Source organism: Anopheles darlingi, chromosome 3 (assembly GCF_943734745.1).
Source record: "Anopheles darlingi chromosome 3, idAnoDarlMG_H_01, whole genome shotgun sequence".
NCBI classification, from domain to species: Eukaryota; Metazoa; Arthropoda; class Insecta; order Diptera; family Culicidae; genus Anopheles; species Anopheles darlingi.
Window position 1 is genome coordinate 41,320,939 of NC_064875.1, and position 15,793 is coordinate 41,336,731.

Consider the following 15,793-nt stretch of genomic DNA (forward strand, 5'->3'; position numbering starts at 1 on the left):
ATATGGCAGCTCTTTTTTACAGTTTTGCTTCATCGTAGCCGAATGTACAAAGCATAGTTCCGGTAAAACGAGAGGCAAAAAATCTACCTGATTGAACTGGAGTTGGTTTAATCTTGATTTTTGCTTCTTCTCACGTGTTTTTTTTAATCTGACGGCGGTATTTGATGTGCACCCTGTTAATAATTATCCTTTCTTTACACAAATGTAATATGAATACAGACAATTGTGGCAATAACATTCAGCTTTTACTAGATTTCTGTTGTCATCTTTCTGCTTCTTTTTCATTTTTGATGCAATCGCTGCATCTTCACGTTATCAAGTCACGTTATAGTAGAATAGCTTTTTTGCCGTAGCAGGTTTCATCAACTGATCGTGAGCAGACAAGCTAAACACAAGTTAAATATTTAAACGGCATGGTTTCTGTTGTACTTAAAAAAATTAGCTCATCTTGATCGGCAGGACCCACGATTGGAGTTATTTCTAACCATGCACAACAGCAACCTCGGCGGGCCTTACCTTTCGCTCGTTCGACGACAGAAGAGCAAATTATTCCATTTCTTTCCGCATAGCACTTAAATTTAATAACGGTATAATGTTACGTTTTGTGAATAACTTCATTTTTATTCTTCCTCCTCACTCCTCGTCTTCTTCCTCCTCGTCGGGGAACTCCCATCTCCGTAGGGCTTCCCCCAAACCTGCGTTCCAGAGATCCTCGTACTCCTCAGGGCTGAGCCGGGCAACCTCCCATGCCCGTATCGGATCACCCCTGATGCAAGGTCCACGTGACAGCCGGCGGAACCTGCGCTCGTCCAACCAGCCCCGCACGGCTCTAGATGTTCGGGCCACCCAGTCACAAATGACTATAACTGTCCAGAAAAACAAGTTGAATATGGCTGTAATTGTTCGGACTAACGGGACCATCCAGTCCACCTTCGCATGCAACACTACAGCTATCAGGAACTCCATACTCGTGCGATCGACGTCTTTGCGCTGTGTTCCTGTTGGTTATAAGATGTTCTGTGACTATGGGGTCGGGGTCATGGATTACCCTCCACTTCTATTTACCGGCAAACCCGTACCCTATCGAAACGCTCCTGAGGAAACGGCTTAAAACCTTCGGAATGTATAACTCGGATAGCGGATTTACTTTGGGAATTTGTTGGATCTATTTTTTGCAACTTTTTTAAGCGTCTCGTACCAACTACACTGCAACACCGTTTTGGTGATTGATTGTACACAGCACAGCTAAGAACGAGTTTACTTGACGAAGATGACTGTGTTCGCGAACTGTAAAACGTGAAATGAAGTTTATTTACTGTAGAATAGTTCTCATAAAATTTACGGATGTTGGAGAAGGTAGAGGTAGAGAATAGAGGGTACAGGAAGGATACATAGAATCTCTATGCATTGGGCCGCAGGTATACGTTATTGCTTGTAAGGACGTAGGTAAGAACGATGTCTGTTGCCAAGGACGTTACCAGGTGGTACAGAAATTACGGGAGTTACGGTGAACGAGGAATTGGCGACGAACATCTGATGCGAAGCGACTGGTTGAATGAGGTATGAGGATGGTTGGCCTGACCAGGAAAGTGTCTGTTAGCACGCGCTTCACAACCACACCAAAGGCCTGTGGCGGCTGAATTCAAAATTGCTGACGAAGCACAACTGGCAAAAAGCCGGCTCTACCCGGTCGACCACTCCCTGAGCGGCCGTTAGAACCCAACGCCGTTAACGTTAGATCGCAACATTCTTTTGCCAGCACATGCAAACGATCAATGCGCTCTCACGAGCACCAACCATCGCCACGATCACTCACATCGTCACCAACTGCCGCATAAATTCTATCGAAAATCATATCTTAGGAACTGAAAAAAATTAAATCAACGGTGGGTTGTGTGGACTCTATTACGATCATTTTCCCATCACGATCCCAAAAATCTGTCGTATTGTGTGTTCAGCTTGCGTTCAACTCCATGTTAATGTGAAATTAGAAGTTTTTTTTCTAGTAGCTGGAATGGCATTAAAGTTGGTGAATGGTTTTACCTTTATTTCTACAACCCCCAAACAAAAGTGTTTTCGATCGCATTGCTCATAGTCCATCCGTAATCGTAGTAGGCATCGAAACTCTGGTTTCGGTTTGCAGCCTACAGTTATGCTACGAATGCTGGGAATTGAAGCACTCCGAATTGAAAACCTACCAGAGACGGGATCGAAACCACGCCACTAACAAACAAAGTAAAAAAAGAAACCCATAGCAAAAAAACCCACTTTGGATTGTGAAGAACGCCGAATAGATGATGATAAGCGGTTAATCAAAACATTGCGAACCCATACTACGCATTTGTTGTTACTTTTTGCCTGCATGATTCGGCGTTTCGATGATTTACCGCGACTACGTAAATTGATTTCAGTTTCGAAACCCCTTTTCCCCTCAACAATAATAAAAAAGGACGGTCATCATGATGGCACGATCGCTGAGCGTGAGCAGAAGAATTGTCGATCGATCCTGGTGTGGAATGCACCGAGTTGAACAAGTAAAACGGGGACAGAAAGTTTCACTTTAATCAACCACCTCGCCTGACCTCGCAGCGCTGCAGATACGCTTGATTGCACTAGCAATTGGGCGTGCACTGGTGAGGGGCTCAAGATCAGGGCCACCCGAAAGCGCGTTGTTTGGGTGTTTTGTGTGATCTGTTGTGTTTATTCGTTTTTGGTCAAACACTGGCGCCTTACTTTTTACACTGATAGCGTGCTGCACAGTTATCAATCTGAACCTGCGGGCATCGTTAGCATACACAAAAACATTTCGGGAGGTTCTTGATTTATGCGAGATAAGGTTTTAAATTGTCGTACATAGAGAGAGCAATGAGCTTTATTTTGCACTTGTTGGGCGCTGCTGTTAAACAAACAAAGAATAAAAAAAAACTCGACACAATAACAGAGCAGCTTGTAGAGCCTCTTAAAACTATAACCTCTAGTAGTTAAATGTTTCGTTAAACCTAAATCTATAGCACCTATTTCGCGCACTCAGCACACACATACACATCCCCTAGAGCTTCTTGAATGCGTTCTGGAGTACCTCGAACTCGTTGTGAATGTTGCGCATCAGGTTGCTGATCTGCGGCACGGAGTCGAGGATCTCGATGCTCTGCGTGTATGGATCGTACCGGACACCGAACGGGCGCGGGATCGTGTTGGCGTAGTTGATCATCTTCTGGATTGCATCTTCGAAGCTGTCGGACACGAAGTACACCGGTTGGTACTCGGTGATCGGATACTTTTGTTCGGATGTTTTGGCCGGATCGAACTCGCGCAGCTCCGGCTTATCGGTGAGACAGTACTGCAGCTCCCCGAACGAGGACAGCAACCCCGCACCGTACGCCTTCAGGGCTCCATTTTGGCGACACATTCCATATTCGACCGTAAACCAGAAGCACTGTAAAAAGAAGCAAATGTTAAATGTTTCACCTCAGTTCCGTATGAATGGCACAATGGCATGCGCGTCTTACCGTGGCCAGCTTCTCGACGTACTCATCCGGAGCACCGAGCGATGCTAAACCGATCTCCTGCGAGAACTGCGCAAAGGAAGGATCCGCAAAGAGGGGTGCATGGCCCAGCAGCTCATGGCACACGTCCGGTTCCGGTGTGTAGAGTGGTTTGCTCGGATGACGGATGTACTGCGTCGAATGAAACACCCGGAAGGCAAGCCCGGCGAGGAAGTCACGGGACGACAGCAACCCCGCAACCGGTCGCAACGTAAAGCCCGTACAATCCTTCAGGAAGTTCGAGACATCCTCCAGCTGCGGGATGTTATCCTCACGGTAACCACAGTTCTCGATCAGCAACGGAAACACGTGATTGTGTTCGCGACAGGCATGCGTTGGGTAGAGTTTAGTCAGATTATTGAACACCGTACGCCAGGTATTGATCTCAGCCTCCGTATAATCGACATGCGGTAGCGGTTGACCGTGCTTGTAGTTGAACGCAATGTCGGCAAAGTACTTGCGCCGTTCCCGGTAAGTCGGATCGGTAAAACCGGGATGATCCGAATCGAGCTCGGCACCGTACGAAAGGATCTGGTTCGCAAACCGATCAAGATCACGGATACGCCTCGGGAACCACGGAACCGTTGCTGTTGAAAACAATAATAAAATACAGTTATTCATTACACGCTTAGGTCGATAAGGTGCCTCTTCCCTAACACCTACCTTCATTATCCTTGTAGTCCCGTGAGATGATGTTGAAGTAGTTGCTGCGCTCACGGATGGCTTCGATGGCTGTCCCCAGAGTACCGCCCTTACCGTCACACTCCACCATGAACTCATAACCGGGACCACGGGTCGACGAGCGCGACTCGATGTGCAGCAGATTAACCCGATGATCGTCGAAGATCTTCAGCATCTTAGCCAGCGCGCCGGCTTCCTCCTGCTCCGGTGAGAATATGATGCACACGTTCTTCGCTTCGGCCGATTCATGTCCTTCCATAATGTACGAGCCACCTTCCTTGAGCGTGGGCTAGGAACAGAGAGACCGATCGGTTAGGTGAAGATAATCGACAAAAGACAAAAGCGCTATCGAAAAGCGTGTTGAAGGTGATCGTGAACCGACAGGATCACTGGCAGAACTGAGTACCGAATGGCATTGGCAGAATGGTTTTATATGTGCCGCTCACGACGGCGGCGTAGTTCAGTGCGGGAATTAGATCTCGTTCGTCAAGCACAGTTCGGATTTCCCACTCGACTCGAAGCTGCACGACATTGTGGTACATATGCCGCGATGTATTTCCGCGTATTTTCTCTCCTCCCCGCCCCGTTCGCCTCGTTTGTCCTTCACGTGGTAGTAGCGCGGTCGTATGACGATGCTGATGAAACACCGCGCGAGAATTGCCAAAACATCGTTATTTCCCGCGAACGGAGTTTGCGAACTCCGCGTGTCCAAGACGACAGACTTCAACGGTGACGATCCGAACGGTGATCACGGGTTGTCGATCGTCGTCGCCCGTCAATGGGCTCTTGATGAACGCACCTAAACAACACAAGGAGCTCCCTCCCGGTGTGTGGTTGAGGAAAAACCGGTTTACCATCAATCGTAGTAGCCCAGCCGCAGGCCTACCGTGTGACATTGACGCGGACCGCGAGGTGATTGTACTTGCTGGTACTTGCTGGTACTTCATCACCGATATTGCAGGGCAGGGCGATCATTATTGCTTGAGTGCAATTGTGGGGGCATGCGGAATCGAATTGTGTGCCAATTGTGAAAGCGACACTACAAAGAGGCTCTTAGTGTCCGTGTGCGCTTCGTGGCCGCGAGGGTAAAGATCAATCGAGAGAATCGAGGCAAGCGATAATGAGAAGCGACTAGAAAGATGGTTCCTAGTTCCTCTTCCGAGTCGGGTGTTTACCAGAGTGGGGCAGCTGTACCGTTTACATGATGTCAAGAATCGTTCTGTATCAGACACAGTAACAGCACTCTGCTCAAAATGCCTTGTTCAACAACAGGATCTAGACTTTGAAGTGGCTAATCTACTGGTTGAGAAAAACAGCTGAACGTGTACGTGCATGTGCTTCCGGAACATTGCAATCACAACAAGCGCTACGGCCATTCCATGCTCTAGTACGTACCCCTTGCGATTCCTGACGTTCGTACATGGTGGCAACGAGTTGTTGGAATGAATTGTGCTGTAAAAACTTCTTCGAAATATGTACTTCTCCGACCGATCACTAGAAAGATCACACAAAAAGACACCTTTGACGGACACTTTCAAAACAGCAAATCTTTATGGCGTGGACCGTACGCTCGTACCAGTGTCTCAGACGTTCGCTAAGCGATTACTGGAGGGCTACGGTGCACAGCTGAAAGTATTTAAATCAATCCCCATGAGCTGCAGTAGGTCGGATGGGTAGCGGGGCGAAGCCAGCGATACGGCGAACAAGCGAGAACACACGAACCAACGATGCCGATGCCGAGGACCGAGACACCAGCAGGATTGTGCGTTAGATTGTTTAGGTGTCCTAAAAGCGTGAAGCGATAACGTCACTCTTACGCGTGGTAGTAGCGGTGGCCCAACGGTTTCCCTAGTGATAAGAGAACGGACAAATGACGTTCGCTGCTCTAGCGCTGACCTGCCCCCCTCGTTATCACACAGTCACGGTGGAATGAGTGAGCAGGAGGGAGAGTGATTGGGTCTCGATCGAGGTCTGACACTAATTGGGTTCCGATCGTTCGATCGATGACGCGCCGTTCCACCGTGAGCTGACCGAAATCCGCTGGCTGGTCCTCCCAAACTCGATGCAATGCCCAAGAATGAAAATCGAAGTTTTGTTTACCGTTGATCCTCTTCTACTTCGAACTGATCGATAAGGCTCGCTCCTCACGGTGTAGTCTTAATACAGTGATATTTTTAAATTAAATTTTTTGATAACCTACGGCTGGTTGACTCGTGGGGTGACTGGCACCAATTAGGTCGGCCAGACAGATTTTGAGTAGATGTGACAGGACATCATGGATGCTCGTGTCTGTGTGTGGCCAGTACGATGGTGGATTTGGGAAACGGAACGAGCTGGATGGAGATCGAGTAATGTTTGTTGCAACGCGACGTTTGGAAGCTGCTGCTAATAGTTTTTGGTTAATTTTTTTCTTCAGTTTATGATTGATCTGCCACACTTTAATCTTTCTCTAACTTCTACGCAAGGAAAAACCCATTTCAATACTCAATTTCTGTGTCACACTCCCATCTTAAAAGGATTCTAGATTGACTTCTAATGTTAGATCGACGCTTACGGCTACGATCGCTTAATATGGTTTCAATTCAATAAAGCCTCTCGTTTGTTAACATACTTTTTACATCCACTATCGTACTACTGCTATTACCTTCTCCAAATCCTGGTTCAAACGATACATGATGATACTGGTGCTGATGATCGCTTTTGTCAAGAGAGAGAACGCTTCAGAACAAAAAACTAACACTAAACACCACTAAAAATCTAACACAAAAAAAATCAGAAACAGAGCAAGGGCTGCTTCTTTGCTTCCTGGTCCGTTGCACACGAAAGTAAAAGTAGAACTGAACGGAGAGCTGACACCGGCACGACTGATCATACCTCGTCGATGGATCGAGTCAAAGCGGAGCGGAAGGATTAAGCGAAGAAAAGCAACCGGGCGGAGTGACAGAGAGTCAGGGAGAAAGATCGAGAGACAGGGACAGAGAGATATATGGTCCCCTCCCTGCGCCAGATAGTAACAAGATAAGCGCAACCTGCAACGTGGCCCCGGGGGCAGGATCGTACGTTTTGAATCCAATTTCAGATGCACACGGCCATGTGCACTGCTGGCTGGATGGACAGCATCCAGTTATTCCTGTTTCCGTAGTATTGACGTGCCCAGCAGTCTCTGGAGCATTCTAAACACGATCGCTAAGTGGTAACACGTGTATGGAAATGCGGTGTATGGGCAAAGTGTATGGTCTTTGAATGATTATTATTTGTAAGGTTCAAATGCTGTACGTGGCCTGTCGTGGCTGTCGACGGATCTTAAATATTGTTGAATGTTTTCATGTTGTCCGTCGACTCCACTACGTAGTAGTATGTCCCAGTATTGCATGACGTATATACTAGCATATTGTTTAATTATTTTTATTCGAGATTTTTTAAACGCTATGAAACGCTAACGCTGTTACGCACTGTAGTGAACCCGTTTACTAGAATCTGTAAGCATTCATTTCATTCATTCGCTTTGTTGACATTCGGTGAACACTAGGCACGAGTGGCCACTACTACTACTTCGGTAGTACTTCGGTTTTCCGAACACCGTGGTGGCCGGAAGTGGCAAGGATGTGATCCCGGCAGCGTGCTGGGCAATGGCGTGTATACGTTTCCCACTTTTCCGAGGCCCACTTTTCGCATGGACGTTGGACGGTACGGTTCTGTGTAGTTTGCGTGCGTTGTGCGTAGACTATTCGTTCGGTTTGTCTTGTTACGGCGTGTACCCGTTGGTATGGCTCGCTATCCTTCTACGAGTTGTTGTGCTTGCACGTGATAAAGTTTAATAGAAAAATGGATTGTCTTGAATTGATTGAAAGTGTAGCTTTACTCAAGGCACGAGTATCGGTACGGTGTGACTTGTCCACAAACTGTCCCACAAACAACAGTTTTCTGGAGACCCCGTAGACGTCTTGTGGTGTTTGCAATGTGATCCGTGAAGGTCAAGAAATGGAAACAACAACAACAACAGCAAAAAATGGAACAAAAGCCATCATCGGATCCACCGGCCGTGTCGTTATTAGCTTGCCCCTCATCATCCGTTCGCTCGCCACCAAACCCTCTCCACAAAAGGGACCTTTCCTCCGGTCTGTATCCGGTTCGGTGAACATCGGCCAGCAGCAAACGCCTCGTGCCCGGTGAATCGATCGCTCGATCCGGAAAAACGTGATTCATCCATCTCGAGCAACATCGTGCCGGGGTCGTCGGTGGAAACGTCAGAACACACACACACACACACTCACACCAAGTTGGTGATGGGAAAACTGCCATCCCGTTCCCGGTTTGAATCGATCCGATTCTGTACGGTGTACGGTGAGGCCTACGAACGGCGACGACCAGGTTGCCCGGGACAAGTGGGACAAACAACGAGAACACATTATCCTGCGTCCGGGATGACACAGGAGGGGTTCAGACAATTCCTTTTTCCGTCTGCAGGGTGGGAAAACTCATTCCAACGATCAAAGATCAAAGAAGGGATGCTGATGTTGCAGCCCTTCGTATTTTAATGCCATTTGTTTGATCCGCTCATCGTTTCGCGTCCTTCGTCCTTCGGTCGTTCAATACACTGTTTAGGCCGCTTTGAGCAGCATTTTCAATTACTTGTGTGTGTGTATGTGTGAGTCGGTTTTGCAGAGATTTTAACCTGGCGTTTGCTTTTCACTTGGAGTTCCATTTCCGTTTCGCCAAAAAGGTAGCGCTCGTTCGCTCGCTTTCCCTCGCGATGATGTATCGTTTCTGTCAAGTTCAGTTCATCATGAGGACCGCAGCTGTCGCTGTTGTTGTTGGTCGCTCCCGTTGAAAACCGCCAGCAAGATGGAACAGGCGAAAAGGCATGGCACTTCACTCATTTCAATCTAATTTTATCAAAAGTCTCTCCACCCCCCCGGCGTGCTCTGGAACCCCCGGCGTGCTCTGGAGCAAACCCCCGGCGTGCTCTGGAAACATTTAATTGTTCCTTCTTGTTTCTCTCCACCGGGAAGGCTTTGAAGGTGGTTCCCAGAACACAAAAGTGGAGGAACTCGGAAAAGGATTGTTAAATTAATTCCAGCTCTGCACCCACCCGGGGGGTATGCCTGCAGGTTGACGACGGGTGGGGTACTCGAAGTTGTTGAAGTGTTGGTCGCAGGTCGCCTGCCGGTCGTCATTTCTCTGCGCTAGAATAGTAGGCCTGTAGCACGGGATGCTGCGATGATCATATGAGGCACTGTGCATGCATGTGCTGTATGCAGTAGACAGGCAGCTGCTGCTTCTTGTCCTCAAGGCCTACTAACATACCGTCACCCGGTGTGTGACACGCCGTAGCACGGAGAGAAAGCAAAGTTTTCTCATTCGCCTTCCCCCCAAAATAACTCGGCAACCATTTCTTTTTCTTTTGCTTGCAAAGTGAATTAGATTTCCAGTTCGTGTGTGTTGAGTTGTGTGTGAAGCAAAGAGAGAGATAGAGAGAGAAAGGGAGTTGGTGTCGCGTGGCGCATAAGTGTACTCCAGCTGTGTGTTTGTGCCCGCACGCGATAGGTGTATGTGTGCGATTGCCGGTAGTGTGTGCGACTCCCCTTACCCCTTATGCGGTGTCTGTGTGCGGCGGTGCTAGTGTGTTTTGTTTGAAATAAGTTTAGCATATTTAGTAGTCCCGGGATCTGCGACCGGTGTGTGCTGCTCGGTGCGGGGCGGGGGGACCAGTGGTGTTGTTGCGGCCGTTGGTGTGGCGGCTGCGACGGTGGCACACATACATACCCTTGAGCCCAACGATTCATCATTGTGCCGGGACCGCCAAAAGCCCGGGATTTAAGGAAAAGAATCGCTTCATTCCCATTCTTCCTTCGACTTCACCGGTTGGCCGCACCGTAGAAGGGAGCTTCGGTGCTCCAACTCCGGCTCCAAGCCCCCGGGTTATCCCAAGTTTGAGTTTTGATTCATCGCCAACGTGAGGTGTGTGTGTGTATGTGAATGAGAAGGTGCCTCGAGGTGGTCCTGGGTGGTCGACCGGTATCGTAGTGTGTAGGGAGAGGGAACGAGAAGCGGCCTCCCTTCTCTTAGTGCTTTTTCCGCAGTGTGTGAGTGTGTGTGTATGAGAGAGAGAGGAAAATTGTGAAAATCATATCTCGCCACGGCCACAACTAACAGAACCAAACGAAACACACGCGAGACCAAGGGGGAGCCGAACGGTTGGAGGTGAGGTGAGAACTTTTCCGCCCCATTTTCCGACACCCAAAACCCCCCTCCGTCGACCGTCCCTCGCCACATGAGGGCAACATCGTCGTCGGCGACAAGCGAAGCAACCACCAAGACACCATGACGTTAAGGATAATTCCTCTGCTGCTGCTGCTGCTGCTGGTGGTGGTGCTGTCGGTCGGTGCCACCGTGCAGCTCCTCGGGGACTCCGGTAAGTGCGAACCAGTCAGTCTTGTTCCTCGTTGTGGCTTGTCCATTACCGTTAGCGTTAGAGGAGGCTTGAAAGGCTCTCCACTCCACCCCGCCCTTCAAACCGTCCTTCGTTCGTCTATTAAATGAGACAGTAAGGGCTTTATTAAATGAGATTAATGGCGGAATGTGCGGCTGTGACAAATCAACATTATTTTGGGCTTGACGACAAACCGGATGATGAGGAAGGGGAGCAAGGAATGGAGGGTTTCTTGTGGTAGACGATAAGAAGCGCTTTCTTTGCAATTCATAATTGATTATGTTTTGCTGGTGAGCGAGGCTCGCTAGAGGATTGATAAATGTTTATTCATTAATTAGCAATTAGCTGAGTTTGAACTGAAAGTCTCATCAATTGTGACAACCAAGCTATAGCTTTAAACGATTTCTGTACCGTACACGGAACAAATCATTTGCTCTAAAACGTTTGGAATTGGACTTGAATGGAATTAGGAAGAAGCAACCGATTGCAAAACGAATCTATAATATTAGGAGCAGAGCCTTGTACGCAGTTTTAAAAGATTAATTTAATATTAATAAGGTTTTTAATGAAGCCCAAGAACACGTAAAGACAAAAGTGACAACTCTGGACTCATAAACATTGTTTCAAAAAGCAGTAAATGCAACAGCTAGACAGATTACAAATCGACAAGCATTAATCTTGAACTTGCCCGGTCCACCATCAACACTGTATACACCTAGTGGCTTAAAGATTAGATTTCTTTATCGATTCACAGTCAACAGCTCTGCTGGAACAATAACAATAATGTAACTATTGGCCAATTATATGTTGTTCAACCTCAGCGGTAGTAAATGAAGTTTTATGTGTCGAGCTAATTCTGTGGGAACAGGACAATGTCGCGATCAATAATGCCATGGTGTTGGAGATGAAGATGAGAAGTGCTTATTAGTGTACTACAGAAGACTGTAAGTGTTTTGATTAGCAAGACGTTACATGCTACGATAGGTATACTATTATAAAGAGAATGCCTTAAAACAATTTCACTGTTTCCATGGTTGTTTTGGTATTCTCTGGTAGCAAAAATACTTGTACTAACAATATTTATGGGCATAAGCAGATAATACAAAGCCAAGCTCATGCCCATTTCTTTTGTATCATTACGAAGGTATTCCAAAACAATAGATTTACACAGTGTTATTTATTAATTAAAAAAGGTTGTAAATCAACAGTGAAGTTGATTGGCGAGAGAATTGTGAAAAATCTCACGTGAAATTCACGGAACATATGGCATTCCTTTTTTTGTAATGGAATTGAAAGTTGTTTTGAACCGAGCAATTTACCGAGCAACACCATCAGAACCAAATCAACTGAGAGTAAAAAGGATACGAAGGTTTGTCATGTTTGTTTGCAGCTGGATAGCTGAAAACAACATACGCAGTATGTCCGTTGCCTATTTGCAATTAACATATGACAGGAATAGGCATGTTTTGTGTTATGGAATCGAGCACAATACTACTTTCGTTGATTAAAATACAAATGTCATGGGATATTCCTGGTTATTGACGCGCCTTTGCTGTCATATAAATATTATTACTTCTAATATTATCCACACATTTCGACGAAAATGTTTTGTGGATTGTTGTTAAAAGATGCTTAAGGCAAGTTAATTATTTTAAAGTACTGAAAAGACAGAGCAGAATTGTACATCAGCTGGTTTAATGAACTCGTTTACCAGTGACCGTCTTTAAAAGTTCTTATCAACAAACCAAGAGATTAGCTACGAGCGCGATAAGCGCGTTCCCTTTAAACTTGTCGCTGCTTTACATTGAATCCGTCGAACAATTGGTTGCCAAAGAAAAGCTCCTTTCCCTTTCTCTTGACTACCCTACCAACTTTTTGGGTGATTCTGAACTTCGATGTCTCGATGACCGTAAAGTACGCAAAGAAGCACAAAGGAACGGGCAAACACACGGCAAAGTTCAACTTATAAGTCTCGGTTTCGCGTCTTTTCAGAAACAATGCAATGAATCCCTCTTTCTTTCTTGAACCCACCCTTGAAGGGGACGCGCTCCTACCACCCATAAATCTGTTCCATCTCCGCACTGCATCGATGAGGGCTTCCTTCTCTTCTAACCAAACTCTGCAAAACCCTGTTTTCAGCATTCGAGCATTAAGATGTGGCGAATCTCTATAGTATACTCGCCGCTAGAGAAAGGGGCGCCCGAACGAGTGCTATGCTGGCGGCCAAGGACTAAACTTTCCTCATTTTAGTACTCTCGGACGGGATGGCCAAGTGTCCGAATCCTGGTCGACGGTAGTAGCAGTAAGAAGGATTGCCGCCTAATAATGCCACCGGTCCGGTCTCGATGCATCATGCGCTCAAGTGAGCGTGACGCACGCTGAGCGAAGTGAAAAACTATTTTCCGGCTCCTGCAGCGCGTTAGTAAGCCAATTCAATTTTGGTACACGCGTAGCGCTTCGGTTCTTTCGCTGCCTTTGCTCTTCCAGTTTCGAAGAAGCGGGAGTGAGGAAAACGGATGGAAATGGTTAGAGGCAAAAAAGGAAGGGAAGCCATAAAAAAGGAGGAAAGAAAAGGTTCCAATGGGTTGGGGGGAGTGAAAAGAAAACGTCCGAAGCTAGTTGAGCTAGTTTTGCACAAGTTTGCCAATGTAAATTCCTTCCTTTAACGTTTCCGCCCGGTGGAGGTAATAGATTCTGGGAAACTGGGACCATTACTGACCGGCGTTAGCCGTTGGGGACGACCTCAGAGAAAGAGCAGCACCAGCAACGTCGTCGTCGTTAGTGTGAGGAGCGAATTTGAATGCTAAAGCATGCCTGAAGCATCAAACGACAAGAAAGCGAAGCGAGCAAGCGAGCGAGCGAGCGAACGAACGAACGAACGAGTGAAAAGTGTCTGGAAAACTCTTCTCAAAACGGCACTGGCCTGCCACATGCAGGCCGGTGGTTCTGTTTGATTGTGTTCGTCGGCTTCCTTCCAGTGCCCCGTTAGGCTCCATCCTTCGTTGAGTCCCGCGCGACGCACCGTACCGACGTTTAAGGATTCGCGAGGGGAACATTAATTAAAGTGAACTTTTCCGAGTCCGCTCCGCCGTCCAGTCCCCTTCGGCGGTGCGAGTGGCAATTGCGAGCTCGCTTGTCATGTCCTTTCCATGCGAAACGACAGAGGTCATTAGAGGTTCCGTTGATGCGCGTTCCGTCTTGTCGTCCGTCCGTCCGTCGCGCGTTCTTGGCGCGTTGCTTCAACAGTTGGATGGAAATTATTGCCGATGGTTTTTTTTTTGTTATTATGCTTTTTTCGTTTTAAAAACATGATGAGCGAGCTGCCTCGACGTGGTGCAACAAGCGATCGCAGGATGATGAGAAGCTGATGGTCCTGAAAGTCTGCGAATGAGTTGTGAGGATAAGGATGAATGGATGGATGGGTAAAGGACCGGAATATGAATACGTTTGGCCAGCGCCATGGATGATGGACGCTGTAATGAGCAATGAGCGCGAATGCAGCAAATGAGAAAAGTTTCCGGGCCTTTTAATGTGTTTTGCGTACCTTATTGCGAACAGGGCCCGCACCGAGTCGAGGCTTATCGTTCCTCATACGCGCATCCCGCACGGAACGCGGCAGTTCACTTGTCGATTCGTGTTTATGAAAAGCTCATCATAAACATCGCGTACCCGGGCTTGGTACACGCAAAACGATCCCTAAAAAATGCGATGATGATGCTGGCGGCATCAACGCCGGTTCGTTCCCGGGTTCCCCAAAATGGAAAGTCAAGTCAAGACTACGATTGTTGGTTCGCGGTGGCGCGGTTGCAGAAAAACAAGAGAGACAGAGAGAGCGTGGCCGGTAGAAAAGTGGTATAAAATATCCAAAACATAATTTCAACCGTTTGCACCACCTGTCCTCCGCCCCTTCCTCTGCTACATAAAGTGTTCTCTCGGGGGTTTGAGCGGAACCGAGTTCATTTAACGTTTTGCACAGAACCGCTTCTGACAGCGTGTTGTAACTTTTTAAATTAACCGTGAATTTGAAACGATGAAACGCGGCCGCTCCCTTCCAGCGCCGGTTCCGGGCAAAGCGGATCGTCTGGAAGCGGGGAACAGAGGTCACATTTATGCTTAGGCGTATCCCGGTTTGAGATTCCGAGACACAGACCTTAGGTCTAACTCAATCTGCATCTGGCAGATGGTTGGTGGAGGATTATGCGTTATGCGTCAGCTTAGGGTCCTTTTTGGTCAACGATTTGATTTGATTTCATGTTCATATTAAACTTGTTTTGGAAAAGATTTAACTAGATGTTAAACCAATCCTTAACTATAAATGAGCGTAACAAGTTGAACGCCCCTTCCAATCACGTCCGGCCATTGGTAGCAAATGTTTGTATTGTGTTATGCAAATTTGGAAGTATTTCCTCGGCTATGCTTGGCCAAGATGGTGGGAATGTTGGATTAGACAAGGTTTGCGTCACATTTTTTGGATTAGACTCCATAGCATTGTGAATGTTGCTTGTTCTATGCATACTTATCTGTCTCTACAACTAACCAGCGTTTGGTGCTGAGTAATTCTTTGCTGTTTATAGTAAAGTGCCACTGTTCGTATGTTTATTTGATCTAAAATATGTGAATCAATGTTAATAGAGTTACTCTATCTCATTTTATTTTACTTTTTATCAGGATTGTCATAGTAGGCATTTTGGAGGAATAATTACTCTAGAGACGTGAGAAGTACGATGTTTTAGGCATTGATCAGCTATGAGCATTCTATTGTTATAAAGTTGGACAATCGACTTCGAGCAGCAGAGTCCTACCAACTTGTTTTTAATTTCTGCTCCATGCCAAGACAAAGGGAGACTAGTATTTCAGCATGAGGCATGACGGATTCAAAATTAAATTATCATCATAATCAATCGATCTTCTCTTTGATGCGCTGGTACTAATCAATCAAAACATAATGATCAACTCGCAACACTTGTTGGAAGTTGGCCATGGCCTGTTTGAATTGGTGGAAAAAAAGGAAATAAAACCAATTGAAGTAGATTGCAAACGCTATTCGAAGACGTGGTTTGACCTAGATTAAACGGAGTCGAGCTGCTGTTTCGAAGGAACAACAAGAATGTCTCTTATTGTAGGTTAGAAAAAA

The 15,793-nt window shown here is 46.8% G+C and overlaps 4 protein-coding genes across 6 annotated transcripts in view; 2 read left to right on the forward strand and 2 right to left on the reverse strand.

Moving 5' to 3' along the window:
• Nucleotides 1–168, forward strand: part of LOC125954681 (circadian locomoter output cycles protein kaput) — a 12,706-nt gene extending 12,538 nt beyond the window's left edge. Inside the window, exon 8 of the mRNA XM_049685166.1 lies at nt 1–168. This exon is cut by the window's left edge and continues 2,591 nt beyond it. The gene's annotated coding sequence lies outside the window, so the exon portion shown is untranslated.
• Nucleotides 169–516: 348 nt separating this feature from the next.
• Nucleotides 517–1,539, reverse strand: LOC125954693 (uncharacterized). 2 transcript variants are annotated; one of them, XR_007469049.1, is made up of 3 exons: nt 1,479–1,539; nt 1,066–1,287; nt 517–998 (listed from the first exon to the last, which is right to left on the reverse strand). XR_007469049.1 is itself a non-coding variant. In XM_049685186.1 (2 exons), exon 2 carries the CDS (start codon nt 964–966, stop codon nt 634–636), a length of 333 nt encoding a protein of 110 aa, XP_049541143.1. In that variant the 5' UTR covers nt 967–998; nt 1,080–1,159; the 3' UTR covers nt 517–633. The 2 variants fall into 2 exon arrangements, 1 of the variants encoding a protein (XP_049541143.1); XM_049685186.1 differs by lacking the exon at nt 1,479–1,539 and having other exon boundaries at nt 1,080–1,159.
• A 1,305-nt stretch (nt 1,540–2,844) lies between these two features.
• On the reverse strand, nt 2,845–7,053 carry LOC125954688 (protein henna). 2 transcript variants are annotated; one of them, XM_049685180.1, is made up of 4 exons: nt 6,871–7,053; nt 4,209–4,515; nt 3,510–4,132; nt 2,845–3,436 (listed from the first exon to the last, which is right to left on the reverse strand). In XM_049685180.1, the coding sequence occupies exons 1-4, from the start codon at nt 6,898–6,900 to the stop codon at nt 3,050–3,052; spliced, it is 1,347 nt and encodes a 448-aa protein (XP_049541137.1). In that variant the 5' UTR covers nt 6,901–7,053; the 3' UTR covers nt 2,845–3,049. The 2 variants fall into 2 exon arrangements, with proteins under 2 accessions (XP_049541137.1, XP_049541138.1); XM_049685181.1 differs by lacking the exon at nt 6,871–7,053 and adding an exon at nt 5,622–5,821.
• Nucleotides 7,054–7,904: 851 nt separating this feature from the next.
• The window catches only part of LOC125954680 (uncharacterized), a 104,236-nt gene continuing 96,347 nt past the window's right edge, over nt 7,905–15,793 (forward strand). Inside the window, exons 1-2 of the mRNA XM_049685165.1 lie at nt 7,905–7,990; nt 9,643–10,641. Of these exons, the coding sequence (XP_049541122.1) occupies nt 10,551–10,641 (91 nt within the window). The 5' untranslated portion in view covers nt 7,905–7,990; nt 9,643–10,550. The remainder of the gene's footprint in view (nt 7,991–9,642; nt 10,642–15,793) is intronic.